Source organism: Blennius ocellaris (genome assembly GCF_963422515.1).
Source record: "Blennius ocellaris genome assembly, chromosome: 11".
In the NCBI taxonomy this organism is placed as follows: Eukaryota; Metazoa; Chordata; class Actinopteri; order Blenniiformes; family Blenniidae; genus Blennius; species Blennius ocellaris.
Window position 1 is genome coordinate 22,717,455 of NC_137660.1, and position 16,528 is coordinate 22,733,982.

Sequence of the window (16,528 nt, forward strand, 5' to 3'; positions counted from 1 at the left end):
AATTGACTGCAACAAAATAAACTGCTGACACTACACTGTGCATGCGAGCGTGGAAATGTGTGCTTCATGGCTTTGATCCTGAAGTTTTGCCTCTTCCTTGGGGCAATTCTTTTATTTATTTGCTTTAATACCCCCTGACCTTCGAGCGGTTTTACCAACACATTCTTTCCTCTTCTTTGTTAGCTGTATTCACTGTCTTGGTTATTTTGAATGATTAAATATGGTTCATAAAGTGTGTTAAGGGAAAAAATATACACAACGTGGCTTTATGTTGAAAACCGTCTTTCAGTATGGTTAAGTGAGCAGTCGTTTGGATAAAAGCAACAAAACAGTCAACCGGGTCAATTAAAGAGAGGAGAGAAGCGGTGAAGGCTAAGTCATTATGCGAGGCGGCGAACACGAACAGGAGCAGATACAGTGAGGAGGCAGGCGGGTTTGCAGGCTAAGTGGACTAAACAGAGTAGACAGAACGGAGGAGGCAGGAGAAACAAACAGGGCAGAGAGGGGTGGCGAGAAGGGCACCGTGGGTTGTGCTTGATTAATGCATGTGGGAGCACTTATTGAATTTGCAAAGAAAATCTCCTGTGCCAAGAATACACAGCGAGCTGCGGATGGGACCATTCGGAGAATGAGTGCCGCCATTCATATATCAGGAAACGCATGAGCGAGATGAGCCACAATAACATAGTCTTGTAATCCACAGACCTTTCAGACATGATGGATTTCTATCCTGCAGTGATTTGAAAGTCGATAAAAGTGCAGTACTGGATAGTACGACAGTTACTTTGTTAAAAGTCAGAGTTACATATCATCCATCCATCTATCCTCTGTACCACTTCATTCAATTGTCTGAAAAGGTCACCAGTCCATCACAGAACAAACTCATAGAGACAGACAATCACATACACTGACTTCACACAGACAAAAAAAAAAGTCCAAATAACCTTGCAAGAGCCATGCACAATGAAAATATGCAATGATACACACAGAAATACCCCCAAACATCCAATTGAGCAACAGTGCACACAACATCCCACTGTGGCCCAGTCACATAACTTGGTAAGAGATAAAAGTAATTTGTTAGTTATGGGTTTAGGAAGCAACATTTTGAAACTGATGTCCATTTCCACGGAAACAACAGGAATGCTGAAAACAATGTATGTATGGCCACTAGACGATGCTGCTGTTTTTTTTGTGTAATAAAACCACAGTTTTAAAGGTGCGTCCCCCCCCCCGTTCACAGGGAATCAGCATTTTCAAAAAGTTGCGTTTTCAGTGGCTCTGAGCAAAGTTATGGGACTCAAAGTGACATGTGACAGCTGCCGTACTGCCATTACCAGAAAGCGATGCTGAAGTTGTCGTCACTTTCCTCACAGAGAGTCAATGTGCAGAGTTTTTGTGAAACTTTGGTTTGGTCTGATGACTGACTCACCCATTAACCTTAGCTGAAGCATCAGTATGTATCAGTTAGTAGGAAGTCAAATGTTCAATTACAATAATGAAATATATAATAAATAAAATGTTTTAGTAACCCTCACACCCCATTTATAGACATCTTTATCGCTGAAAACAAACAGAAAATGTTTCTTCTGGTCTTACGGGGAAAAGCTTTTCTCAATTTATTTTTCTTCCCCTACTAATCCCCGTGGCTCTCGGAGCCGAACCATGATACTTTCTGAGAACATTAATATTTAAAAAAATAAAAAAACAGTTCACAGATGCAAGAACTCTTTGTAGAATGGTATTTATCTGGAACAGCTGGGCAACTGTAGTTCTCAGTACAAATAATTCAAACAAGAGCAAATCTCAAGGGATTATTTTTCAACACACATCAACTGGAACCAGAATGAACTGCAGCGTTCAAGTTATTATTTTTTAACGGATATACGACTGAGTGGCACGGAGAAGTGACGCGCACAGACTTTGAATGCACATGCAAAACATATTAGTATTTGTAAAATAGTTAGACATTTATTATGTGTAATACATAACAATTAAGTCTGGCCAACTCAAGATGAAATTGGGGTGTATGTGGCCCCTGAACTATATGTTTGACACTTGTTGTCTTGTGTAGGCAGTGTTTACATTGCTTGTCTTGTTATTTTGTGTACATTTTCATCTCATGCCATGCGACTATGCCCTCTCTGATGAGTGTCAGTGTTTCCACATGCGTCACTTCAGACGTGTCTCCCGTCAAGCAGCCTCTAACCTTATGTTCCTCCGATGCGTTAATTTTGGAACATGACAACAAATTGAACTAAATCTTGCAGCAGGTTCGCACCGATCAATGATCTTACACGTTTAGTAGAAAATGACTTGTAGCTCCCAGAAGGAGAAAGTCTCGAACTCCTGGTCATCGATAAGTCTGAGGTCAAACTCTACTGCCAGCAGGGTTTCGTACGGCTTTAGGACTCGTCAGCGTAGGGGGAAAGATTCTTAGAAATAAAACGTCCTGCAGCTAAACTCCTCCATTAGGCCAGCTCAGCACTCTGCCGCCATCCTGCCTCCTTCAACATCTGATTTGACCCGAGTAAGTTCCGACCAATCACTGCTCTTCCCAGTATTCTGAGTATTCCTTCACCCGGGGTGAACCTTGCCTTACAAATCCTTTATCTCTAAAATCATTCAACCCTTCCCGTGTTGGAAAGCCGGATATAAACATTGCCAAGTTGTCTTCCTCTTCAATACTCGCCGTGTTGTTTGGTACTGGAAACTTCAATCAGAATAATTAATAAGTGACCATTCTTCATTCTCTTTCCTCATATCTTTTCTCTGATGAAACCTTCAAATATCTGCTGTGGTGCTTCGTCAAACTAGAAGTGGAGTGTAACTGAGAGGACACTGTGGCCACTCTACCTCGTATTCATAAAAACGTCCCCAAGAGAGCATCTTTGGAGATGGTGGGGAGGAAGGGAATCTGGGCGAGCTGCAGGCAATGGAAGTGGAGGGGAAGAGCTCATTTAGAGCTGAATAAAACAGTTAAAACTGACTGAACCATCATGTGCAGCCTTATGAAATGAGTGTGGAAGTTGAGGGCAAGGAAATGGATGTGAGGAGCTTCTGCTATAGAGAAACAACCGTTCCCACCGATTTGCGAAGAGGCTTATATCAACCGGCTCACTGGAAGCCCGTTGGCAGGCTTCAGTTTAAAAAACACATTTAACATACATTCAGCGGCATGGACGGAAATTATGTATTGAATTAAATAGTTAGATTTTTAAGGTAATCTGCATTTCTGATTTTATTTGTAGACAGGAAATGATCGTGAATTTTGGTACCATAGTTTTATGATAATAAAAAAAAAAAAACTGCAATCCAGTCTTTCCAATTTGAATAAAATGCTATAAAAGCACAATATGACAGTCTGATTAAATGAAGAGTATTGAATGAAGCACCGTTCTGTGCAGCTGGCACATGTTGGCTGCACACTACAGCTGAGTCAGCACTGATGTGGTTTGAGAATTATGCGTCCATCCGAGCATGTGCATGTGACCCGTTCACACAGTAATATCCATATTTATAACCTACTTAATATATTTTTCATAATGGTCTTCACAAGGTCCTGAATATCCCCTGGTGAACCCTACGTTCTCCTGTAACCTCCCGGCTGTCCGTTCCAGTTTATCGACACCTTACTGGAGCATGTATTATACATTCAAGCTGTCCATGCGGTTCGCACACTGTCTTTTCTTTTCACATCACTTTTTTTCCCCCCTTCAAGCCCTTGTTCTGTGCCAGTTTACATTTCTTACATTAATTGATAAAATTTAATTAGCTTTGCATCAATTCAGAGAGAAAAAGATCATGTTGGTTTGTTTCTTAATTAAATATGTCGAACTGTTAGAAAATGTGGAGGAAAAAACTAATTGGATTACGGTGTTAGTTGGATTGTGTCTTTATATCTCTGTGGGTGACAGTGTTTATCACTTTGATCTAGACAGAAAGATCGACTTAAATCCTGCATGGATTAGGTTCAAATCTTGATAATCAATAGATGGTGGTGGGATATTATACAGAAATTAAGTGGAATTAACTCATTTCAATTTATTAACTCAATTTAAATATAATCCTGGCTGTACAGACACATGTTGGTCTCCAAATTATATACTTGCACTTTTCATGAAATGCTTGGTTATAAACACATGAAATGTTGAATTGTTATATAGGTGATAGAGATTGATGGCTTTAAACATCAGCCACTAAGCAACAGTGTCAGCGATTTAGGTGCCTACTACTTTTCTAGGGACATAAAGGGGATAAAAGAAGGTGTTACTGGAGTAACTGTGTTTAGATCTGTGTTGTTGCAGCAGCGGTAGTATTAAGGGTGGCGTGAATTCAAGGCTAAAGGAGTAGAAAGAAGCAGTAAATGTATAGTTTCAGCTGCAGCTGCTAGTGAATAAATGCTGCCAATCTGAGTCATAAAGTTCAACTGAACATTTAGGCTTTGAATACATCAGGGCACTTTTGAAAAAGTCTAAAAACAGAGACAGTTAAAATTACCAAATTGTATTGTCAAGTATATAAAACTATTCCTGAAATATTTTTGCCGCTATGAGATTGGGGTGGTACTCTGGAGCTTAGCGTTCAAGATTTCCCATTAGTTTCCTGAAGATTTTACCTTTAATAAAGTTAGTTGATAGCACATTGTTCAAAGCAGGATCGATAAGAGAAGAAAAAAACAAACCCTTTTCAATCATAAGGTTTCTATTTATGTTTGAGTTTAATGTTCTTCAGACATGTATGCCTTTTTTAGGTTGAAAAAAATCTAATTTCTGTGCAGTTGACGACATGCAGGTCAGCTTTTAATTAAACTAATCGCATTTTCTTGAAATAACAAAACGTCGAAGACCTGATTTTTTAGGGTGTTTTTTCCCAGAGTGCAGCCTCGCAGGAGGAAAAACAGTTGAGCGTTGGCGTCGGCTTGTGGTCTCTGCTCTGCGCCTGCTGGTTAATTATGTGTTTCATTTAGATAAACATAGCTTTGCAAAGACAGTGTATGCACTGGAAAAACACAGGAGAAGGCGGTGGGATGGGGGTTGCTGTTGAGATTCAAAAAAGCACCTTGGGCTTGATTCAAGACATCTGTAAAAGAAACAAAAAACAGGGAAAAAGAACAGAGCCGTGCTCATATTCCTGTGGTATTGCCTCTGTCACAGTTGCCCTTCCTATTTCTATTATCTTTCTTTTATTGCACTGTAATCTGCTCCTATATCCCACTCCTGCCTTTACATTTTCCTTTGGTTTTTCTTTCCCCTCCTCTAAAGCCATATCTTATTCTGTTATTATTGCCTCTCCTCTCTTTCCTGACACGCCTCTGGGGGATAAAAGCACCGACAAGATACAGTAGCTGTGATTGATTTAGCTACTTCACATGACAGAAATCATTGGCAGCGAGATGCCCGTGGCCCACAAGTGTCCGCTACAAGTGCACATGCAAATGCACCTGCGGGTTTTAACGCATCCCTCATGAGATATGCGATACCATTATGATCCGGCGGGGTGATGCAAGTCGCCGAGCGTCTCCGTGCAAAGCGAGCGAGGGATGATTGGTTTGACAGAGAGCTGAGAGGAGATGACGGGTAATCACGTCTTTCTCCCGGTGGAGGCAGGAAGGTCGCCGGGGATACGCCGACCCGGCCATAGGAGTAAGGTTTGAAAGCACGACCTTGTTAAAAGAAATAACTGTTTAGACATAAGAGGGCGGCGTTAGCGAGCGTGAGAGGGATCGAAAGGTGACGGTATGATGAGAGGGTGAAATACAGGGGGTGGGATGAGAAGGGGGAGATGCGGCGGTAGGAATGTTGCACTTAATTTCACAAGATGCGTTTCTGTGTCTGGGATCAAAGGGGCCGGATTCATTATCACCTGGTTTCGTAGGATATCTGCAAACGTATTTCTCAAGCAGACGCTTCAAGAGGGAAGGAAAATAAGATGAGAAAATAGAATATGTCGGTCCCGCATTTACTGAGGGTTCGTATTATTATCTAGAAATATTCAAATTTTTGCAAAATAAACCCTCATTCATAAAAGGATGAAGGAATAAAGGGAATAGAAACTTTGCACAAATAAAGCCTCCCAAATGAATACGTTGTCGCTACTGCTATTTTGTGCACGGTATTGGTATATCTCTCTTATTTTCCAACAGAGTCTCTTTGGAAAAATTGCTTTCCTGAGAACATGTTTCAAAATAAAGATACAGTTTTATCAGCTAAGTGGTTCACAAACCTGATTGGTGAGTCACACCTTTAATATAAAACACCCTGTATGATAAACTGTTAACAAAGAAGTGAGGACTCGCAGCAATTTGTTTTCTGTTTCCTTCTGCTCAGAGGTTTAAAGCATCAAAATGATGGAGACAAAGCTACATAAGTACTTTTTTCCCGCAGCCAAACATCTCTGTCAATACGGTGTGGTGGCATCATTACATATTTGTTACCTTTTCACATTTGGAGGTGTTACCGAGTTGCTTTTTGGTTGTTTTGTATCAAACTGAATGCTTTGAAAACAAATGTTCTAAAGGGCATGAAAAGAGGGGCAGAGCAGCAGCAAAATCTGGGGTCATGTCTATTTCATATACATTTTTAATCACCACGGTTCAAGCTCTCACTTTGAAAACCAGTGATATAAACAAACCAACTAAAAATAAATCACTGACTTTAGAGTTGGAGGTTACTTACATTTTGGATTGGTTATTTAGTTCATGTTATTGTGCGTACGCTGAAACAGCAGTGTGGGTTGTTTGGGACTGTCCACACTGTCTAATTGTCCACACTGGCTAATTAGTAATCATATGTACCCAAATTACATCAACTGTAGAAGATGCATAGATGACATGTAAGACAAAACAACAAGTTCTGATATTTGTTTGTGAAATTTCTCAAAATCTATTTACACATCGAAGTAAAAGGTGTCAGTTATCATATAATAGACATATAACAGAGAACACACCTTTTAGTCAGATTAAAACTATCATACTGTGCACCAGAACAGGAGCTCATGTTGACCTGCAAATCCTCAAAAGACTGAGCAAAGGTGTTTTTTTTTTTTTTTTTTTATCCTACCAGGATTAAAAAAAAAAAAAAGCTGAAAAGACAAGCTCACAATGGTATGAGTGCAGGTGGTGTGATCCCGTGTGAAAATGTACGACCAGTCAGTAGCATCCCATCCCCAGGGGAGGAGTTTGGTGTATGTTAGGCTTTTAAGGTTTAAATGATTGTGCAGAGAAAGAGCTTCTCTCTTCACGAAACCATTAGAATGTCAGATTTGTACGGATCTTAATTTGAGTGTGCAGTATGGTGCATTGTTCAGAGGTTGTACGTGGTCCTCAAATTAATTACAGTTTTGTCATCTCCCACCCATCCCTGCTAAAAGCCTGGCTGTGCCTCAGCAGATTGGTGTTATAAGAGTGGATTAATATTGTCTTGCAGGCTTGTACACTGCTCGTTCTGTCTTTTTTTTTTTTTTTTTTTTTTTTTTTTTTACAGGAGTATAATGACGTTACTGCAACTCAATGTTCTTGCAAACTGCTACAGCTTTGACACAATACCTACTTTAAGTTGATCACCTGACACACCGATAATCTCCTTCACTGCACCCACCAATCTTCTCTGAGGTCTTCTTTTCCTGCTCCTGCTGGAGAATCTCCATCTCCAACACCCAATAAATCCTCCATCTCTTATCAGCACATGCTCAAATCACCTCAACCTCTCGAACTTCACCTCTAATCCACTCAACCTTAGCTGTTCCTCTGATCTGTTCAGTTTTAATCCTGTCGATCCTGCTCACTCCCAATGAAATTCTCAGCATCTTTATCCTTCAGCTTCAGCTTTCCGTCTTTTGGTCATTGGCACCATCTCCAAGCTAAACATCCTAATCGATATTGCAGCTGTCTTATAAGCCTTCCCGTTCACTCTTTTCCTATTTGCCCCAAAACTGATCTCCACTGAAAATATCTCACCAGTACTCTCTTCGTCACCTCTTTCATCACTAAATTCTTTAAACTTTAAACATCAATGTCTAAATAGAAAACACTTGCACTTGTGCTTTGTAATGAGTTTAACATTGAACCCACTGCTGTTGGATGAGCTGAAATTACACAGAATTTTTTTTTTTCACACAAACTTCATCTTCTTAAGCGCTCTCCTATTGTGCAGCTGTTCTATGACAAATACTTGGAGTCACAATTGATATTGATGTTACTGTACAGAAAGAACAGTAAATCTGGCCTTGGATCTTACAGTATTTCCACCAAATTAATAAAAAAGTATCAGCTTGCACAGTTACAAAAGAGTTGTCTGAGAGAAGGTTTCACGATAAGCATGTTTTATACAGAAATGAGTGATTACATGAAGGACAAGTTTAAGTGCAGGTGAGGAGAAGATGTTAAAGTGCAGCTCTAATATGATGACTTCCATTAGAGAGGTGGATTACACACTGCTATGGTCCAAGGACACAAAAACTGATATGAAGGCTGAAACGCTCATCAGGTAGGAGTCACTGTAAGGAAACGGACAAACAGACATGAAGACAAAGACAGTGAGACTTTATTGATTATTGATAGGTGAGTGAAAGGCTGGACTGGAAAACACATGAAGACACTGAAGGAGAAATGGAGGTGAGAAATGGGCAACAAGGGAACCATCCATTTATGAAACAAACAAACAAAAAAAACCCAAACCCTCAATCTACTGAGATGATTTACAGTTGAAGCGCATATTTTTGAGGCGGTGAGTTGGTTTTCAGATGAAGCAGAGAGGGTTAATTTTGGGTGCTTTCCTTCAGAGGACACTTCACATTTCACAGGCAATAATGTAATGATTTTGGCCATTCTGAATGTAATAAAGCCAATAATGTAATAATTTGCCAATAATATAAAAATGAGATGATGATGACTGTGAGAATGTTGCTGAGGATGTATCCTCAATAAATAAAGATGATTAGTGTCCCGCCACTCTAGCTTTTTTTCAAAAACAAACTACATAAAATATGTTATTACACAACAGGTTTTATTAAATGAAAAATAGTCAGACTTGTTAGTTTTACATTTAATGCATCTTGAGAAATTCAAAGCAGAAAACATGTGGTGAAAAAAAATTGCTTCTCCAGCTTTTCGTTTACCAACATTGCAACAGTTTTCAGATGAGAACTATTGTTTAAAAATATATTTTTTTTAATTGTTAGTTTGCAAATATTTAGATTTCACCCATAAATTAGCAGGTGCACATGACGCAATGCAAATATGTTCCTTGGGGGCAGTGAGAGATTTCGCATTTAAATGGACTGTTTGTTTCATACTTTTACACACACGTTTGGGAGCTTGGCGGGAGACACATGAAACCCGTGCTGCATTACCATGGGAACTGTAGCCGAGTGTTTTCTCAGCCTGTGTGAAAGCACAAATATGATTACCTCAAAGAGCAAAAAAAAAAAAAAAAACGTTGTTCCCCACCGGATACTGATTACTTTGTTTTGTGAAGCAGCCCACCGACAAACAGCCAAATGGGCCCTGCAAAGCGGGGTAATTGCCGACAGTGCCTTCATTAAATGCCTCAAAGTCTTTGAAGACCACAGTAACAACAACTTCTCTGTTGAATGTTTAATATATTACTGGTTATTCAAATAAAATGGCCGTTTTTTTTCTACCTGTTCCTTGTCTGTGTAATTGCACCTTGATGAGTTTTCTTTTTTTTTTTTTTTTGGAGAAGTGTTATTTTAATTTCAAATCAGAACTTGAAACTTCTTGTGAGTCGACTCTGAAAATAACCTTTTTGTGTCTGTGGCCATGACAACAGGACAATTTAGTCAGTGCGCTCACCATTTTCCCAGCAGTTAATGGGGAATCATAAGTGGCTCCACTGCTGTGGGCAAGAGTGCAGAAGGTGATTATTTCGCGGTTCTCCTGCAGACAGAAGATCTGCCTCTTCACTTTTTGTCCAAGGTTCCATGTTATATGCACAAAAAGCAGCATAGGTCACAGGTAGAGTGTATAGAGTAATTTTAGACCAAGGGTTTTTTTTTTTTATTCCTAATGTTTTCAATGTTATCCCTCTCGGCAATAATAAACGTGCCTTTATCGATCTTTTTCATCCGCTCTCAATGAACAGGGTTCAGCTCCAGTTCTGTGTGTTTTTCACAACAGAGCAATCACACTGAAGTTTGCTTTAATCAAACCATGTGTGAAGACGCCCCTGCTTTTAAGATTGCACGCTTTGTTGATTATTTCCTTAAAAATAAACCAGTGTTTTTCTCCATTTCATTGATGACCGCCTCATCCGAGAAGCGTTATGTGAAGGCTAATTTGATGAGAGGGATACTAAATGCTAATTATCTTTCCAGATTTTAGAAACGATGATTGCAGATCACAGGTAGATGGATTGAGTTAGAGGACTAACGGTTGGTTTTAATGACGGCTGCCACAGCAGCGCCAGAGGACTGATTGCACTTCTGCTTTAAGGTCTGATCACTGATGGAGCTTGAAGTGTTTAGTTAACCTATTTTGTAAATAGAATACAATCTCTGGGAGTTTCACAGTGATTTACATTTCTGTGTACAGCAACTTTAATTTAAAAACTGATTTATATCATTACTGACTGTCTACACTGCATGCACATGTTTTGCGTATCTTTATAATAATCATTTTGCGTTAATTTTTTTTAAAGAAAAATGCTTTATTGGATAGAATTTCTCACCTTGTTCTACATTTCTGCTTCCAGTGGTTAATGCTAATGAAAATGCACACTTGAGAAAAGATGAATAGTGATGCAGTATTAAATGAACAATTCTACTGTAAAAAATTACTGGATGGTTGTTTGTAAATGAAAAAACTTATATGCAATCTTTGCCAAAGTCAATTTAAGTATCATTGGAGTATTTTGTCATTAATGTATCACCTGGGAGCAAAGCTCCCGGTAAGCCTCCACTTGTGTCTTTACAGAGGTTTATGAGTCAGAATAAACACAATTTTCTATTTTAAGTGTTAATTCCAACTTCACAAACTGTGATTAATGGTCAATAATAAGTCCATTTTTAAATATAGATTCCTCCCTTAACAGAAATCATCTCACATGCTGAAATAAAGATATTTTATCATGCCATGGAGAATTTAGGCTCATTCAAGCAGTGTGTCATTAAAATGCTGAACACAAAAAAGTGAACAATTCATGAACTGATGCAAACATTTATGAGCTGCCATCAAATTAAAAATTTATATTTGACATAAAATGACAGTAAGTCTGAATGTTTTTCCGATTCTACTAGGTGTAAAATATGTGTTTTAGGACATTTGCAAATTAATCGATTTCATGTTTTTATTCACATTCAACCCAGCGTCCCACCTTTTTTAGAATCAGGGTTTTAAAAGGCATGTATTTCCAGCTTTATAAATCAGATAACTGAAATATGAAGGCATATCTCTCTGAGCAATGGTAAATCCATACAAATTTTAATGGATCTGACTGGAGCAGAGTGTTTTTTTGGGGGGGTGGGTGGGTGGGTATGAATAACCCACATGAGATAGAGATTTCCCAGGATTCATTTATCGCCTTTTCGGGTGTAAATGCACTGCAACGTTACACCGTCGTCAGTGATGCCTCTCAGCCTGTTTCATAAGCAGGAATCAATGCAGTAAACACACCTGACCCCGTCTCACTGCAGGAGGCTTCTCCTATCTGCAGGGCTTTCCTCCTTTTCAGGCAGGACTTTGTGTGACGACAATACACCAAAACAGAGATAGCCGTTGCATTTTTCCAACCTTTCACTTCTGTATGGAGCATTTGACAGATATTTATTGCTCCTTTGCACTCTTATCTTCACTTCACTGCAGGTATACTTGTTTCTGATAAGAGTCTTGGTAAGAATTTTATCTGAATGTGGAGTCAAATATTTGAACATAGGCAGCTTCAATCCAATCGCGGCTCGAAAGGAACACGCTGCTCATTTCTTTCTCCTGCGCATCACTGATGATTATCGCACGTCCTGGAAATGTTGCATGTCTCTCAGACTGCTGATATGCTAGTTACGCTTTCTGTGTGAGTCTTAGATATTGTAAGATTGTGTGTGGCTCTATTAGTTCTTCCGGAGAAAACTGAGCATCCATGAATTATTCAGCTCCAGACAGCCAAACAGATTTCGCACATTTCCTGAGAAATAATTCAAAACATCAATGAGAAGGATGCCAGAATTATTTTCAGTTGCCAGTCATTCATAAAGCTCGGCCCCATGTTGATTTCATCCCAAAGTTATGCCTTGAGGCACACAATCTTGGTAATGGCGGGGGGGGGGGTTGGCTCCTGTAGCTGTGCTGAACCTGCGGACCGTGTGTTGCAGGGTTAATTTTCAACAGCGTTCAGTCTACTTACTGCGCTGGTGGTGCCATCTGTGTCTGTTAGCCTCTGGTGCAGATCAAACCAGACCGTCTGCAAGGAGAAGCACAACAACAACAACAGCGGCAGCGTGTCAATCAACGGGACCAACGACAGCAACTACTACAAGAGCAGCTTGAAGCAGACAGAAGTCACTCACAGCAGGAGGGATCGGTCGACGGCGGAGGTGGGAACCAAGGCAGCGTGTGTGGTGAACTTAGAGGTTGCAGTGAAGCAAGTTGGGATGAAGTGAGGGAAAATATGGATGCGTGGGCGTGAGAGATGCGCAACACGAAACAGAACAGCTTGCGGCGGCACGGCACGTGGTTATTATTACACCTGGTACAATTGAGGTAAATCTTTCTCAAAATATAGAGTTATCATCGTTGAGCTTGGAAAAGTTCAGACTATCACCGAGTTTGATCTGGATGGATGGATGGATGGACCAGGCAAAAAGCCAGCATCCTCACCAAAGCCATTGAAAGACATGAAATTAGGGAGGAGTGCTGCCCACCATCACAAGGAAAACAAAGACTATTATGGAGGGCTCAATCATGACTTATAATCAATTCTGCTTAATATGAATGAATATCTTGATAAAAAGCATTATGTAACATGGTTTGGATTAGCTAATGTTCTTGCAGGGTGTCAGTTAATTTTCTTGTGTTTCTCTGCGTGTTTTGTCTGGTTATGATGATATAGAGTGCGATCCAAGAACACAGAGGTTTGTTTTCCACAAATGAAGTGCACAAATTAATCTTTTGCTTCGTGTTTTTAATATTCCCACATTTTAGTTAGAAAACATTCTGCAGTAAATTTAGTTTTTGTTCCACAAAGTCTACTTTTTGGTGTGATTGATCCACAAGCAGACGCAGTAAAGATGATAAGTAACAAACTAAACTACATACACGGAAAACAAATAAAAAAACAACAACACACATAGCAAATTAGATGTATTGCCATGCATCAACCACTTTGCTTCATCCAATCCGGGATCAGAGGGTGCAGCAGGTCAGCAGTCCATCACAGGACAAACGCAAAAACAGACTCATACACACTCACATCCATGACCTGCTCTGATGAGTTTAAACTCGATATTGCGCACACACACACACACACACACACACACACACACACACACACACACACACACACACACACACACACACACACACACACACACACACACACACACACACACACACACACACACACACACACACACACGAAAGTTCATCTGAGGATCATGTCTGAGAGAAAGTCACACGCACTACAGATGTGACCCAGATTGCACAAAATATGATGCGTCAAGTATTTAATGTATTTGAAACGGAGGCGCCAACCTACTCAGCCTTGAGAAGAGAGACTGCAGTTATAGTGGCGAGAGGTTTTTCTTCCACTGGCTCTCCAGGGTTTCTATTAGTGGACTTTATTCAAACAGGTCCAACAATCTAATCGAAATGTCTACTGCTGCTTTTGTTTTTCCCTGCTTCTTCAACTGTAACTGATCATCTCCCATCTGTTTATATTTATTTGCTATAAAAGTCCAGTATGTTTGATTCCAACACCGACACATTCGGCTCCAAAGTATCATATTTCAAGAACGACGGAGCATTAATATGTCTCCAGCCGATCTTTCTTACATAATTCATGCAAAAAAAAAAAAAATCCTCACTTAAAAACTGTAATTTGCATGTAATGTCACTCATGTTATTATTCTTAATCAGTCTACCCAAAAATACATAAGAATCTGGGCATCTTACTGAATCACACCCAACTGAGGACCTTCCTACTCTGAGTGCAAACTGGTACACCACTTGCATGCATTATGTATATTTTCGTTCCATTTATTTTGTCTTGTCTGGTGGACCAGTCAGAGACAACTAAAGTGGCACAGGTCATTCACTTGCCCCATAATTCCCAGGTCTGCTCTGGACAGAAAGCCACAGTAGGCTCTTGGCTACGTTTGAAATCAAAAATCAAGCTGACTCACCACTTTCACCTTTAAAACCAACGGAAGCTCTGCTGCGTTGCTTCAAAGGCATCTGAGATCCATTTTGAAATTCAATCAGTCTTCTCGAGTCAGGGTTGACTAATCAGAAATGGCAATTAAAGAGTGAATTCCCAAGCCCAACAATGTGTCAGTGACACTTAAATTTAATTCTTAAATTTTTCCCCCTCTCTTGTTGCTGCTTTTAGAAAGACTAAAAATAAAGGAAAAAGAAGAAGACCAGGCCCTCTGTGCTCCTACGATAATGAGGATGGCTCTTATTAGTCCCTGCTTCAGTGGCGGGGTTTAGCAAAAGGTCAATTAACTGAATGAAACACAATTTAAAAGTAAATTGAAGTTCAAATATGCTTTTCACACAAGTCATTAGCGGAGTCAGCTGGCCTGGTAGCGCAGTGACTGCTCGCGAAGATGATGAGACATCGATTTCCACTCGTTTCCCCGCTTCTCGCTGCCTGCGAGTCGGAGTTACAGAATCCTGCTCGGCTAAATCACGGTAAGTGCTGCGGGGTTTCTGTCGCTAAGGTGACTGATGAGGATCACTGTTTGAGATCGGCGTGTTCAAGGACTAAGAGGGTTAAATGAGACTTTTACAAAGCTCAGCAGGGGGAGTCGGGGCTGTGAGGCTGTGGCTTGGTGGTCAGGCAGCACACACGCACGTATGCACGCATGCACGGTATGTACACAGACACACACTTACACCGACCCCAAGGATGAAGAATTTAAGCTTAATGTGACACAGTGTGATGACAGCTGGACTGAAATGAAAGCTGATGTATGTTACTGGTTGTTAAACACAATATTTGCATTTTTAATTAAATTGATATGGTAGAATTAGGCAGACTATATGATAATGTGAATAGTGTTATTGCTTTAAAGTAAGAAGGCAAAGGGTTTTTCTGTGTGATGTTTGCATGTTCTATCCGTTACTACAAGGTGCTAGTATGTGCAGTTAATAGATTCTCTGTGTTAACCCTGGCTGGATGCCTCTGGGATAATCTTCAGCTCCTGCCACCTTAACTTGCATAAAATGTGAGCAAAGCATGGATGGTTCAATGAGTGGATGAATGAAATAAGACTTTTTGATGGATTCACAAGACACGCAGCAACACTAGCAGACTTTTAGGATGCGTTCACATTTCTCTGTTTGATCCGGATCCAGAGTTCAGGGAGTTTCTGGGAAAGACTGTTTCGTTTGGGCGTCTCGAACGTTCCCCCGAAATGGAGAATCAGGGTGTCTTGTTTAAGGCCCACCTTGTGTTAACACTCACAAGTACTTTATGGCCAAGAATTACGTGTGGCCTATATTTCATAGAATTTGTTGCATGCTAATTAAAATGTAACGCATGGCCTCAAATGGCCGGCGGGCTACTGTTTGGACACATCTGCTCAAACCTACACAACATAGCTGATCTCATTACCGTATGGCTTCAGGAGCCTCCATGACCCTAATGAAGAACAATATTCAACTTTTCAAAGTCACTGAACCACACTCATTTTCTATCACCTGGAACAGGCCAGGGACCCACTTTTGGGTTGCGAACCAACTTCCATGGCTTTGGAAGGCTGACCTCACACGTCTTTGTTACCTTCACTCCCAGCTCCATTTCACCGTCCTCCTTCCTCTTCAAAAATCTACTTGACTATTGTGTTTTAAAAAAAGAACAAGCTTGTTAGCATTCAGACACAGCATCATACAATCGAGCGTTCTCATCCCGAGACAGAGCAACATATTTTCTAGTCTACACAAAAAAGAAAGCAAGAAATAATGGTTATATTTTCAGCTCAGAATGGTAAAGACAGCTTTGCCGGTGAGTTTTCCAACACGTTATCACAGAGCAGTGGTGTCGGCACAAGGTACTGTTTTCATCTTGCCAGGTCAGGCATTTATCCGCGTGTGGCTGCTTTATTATTCATTCGGCAAACAATTTGCGTTTCTCCCTGACACAGCGTGATAATATCATTTCCTTTCCCAGACACCTGCACCATTCTTAATACGGAGCTCTGTGGAGGTAACACAGGCCGTCAACACAAAGCCTTGTTTTCATTTTGATTTGGTGTTTGTTGTGAAAGGCAGAAACAGACCATTCATGGGCTACAGCTCTCATTTTTCTAAAAACACACTCTCCAACATAAAGGCTTGGTGACCCATATTTCTTTT

General features: G+C 40.2%; 1 protein-coding gene across 1 annotated transcript in view; it reads right to left on the minus strand.

The window, feature by feature from the left end:
* Window positions 1–16,528, minus strand: part of necab2 (N-terminal EF-hand calcium binding protein 2) — a gene marked incomplete at both ends in the record, with an annotated part of 130,133 nt that overhangs the window by 18,177 nt on the left and 95,428 nt on the right. The window contains one exon of the mRNA XM_080505106.1: window positions 12,357–12,413. Coding sequence (XP_080361232.1) covers window positions 12,357–12,413 — 57 coding nt within the window. The remainder of the gene's footprint in view (window positions 1–12,356; window positions 12,414–16,528) is intronic.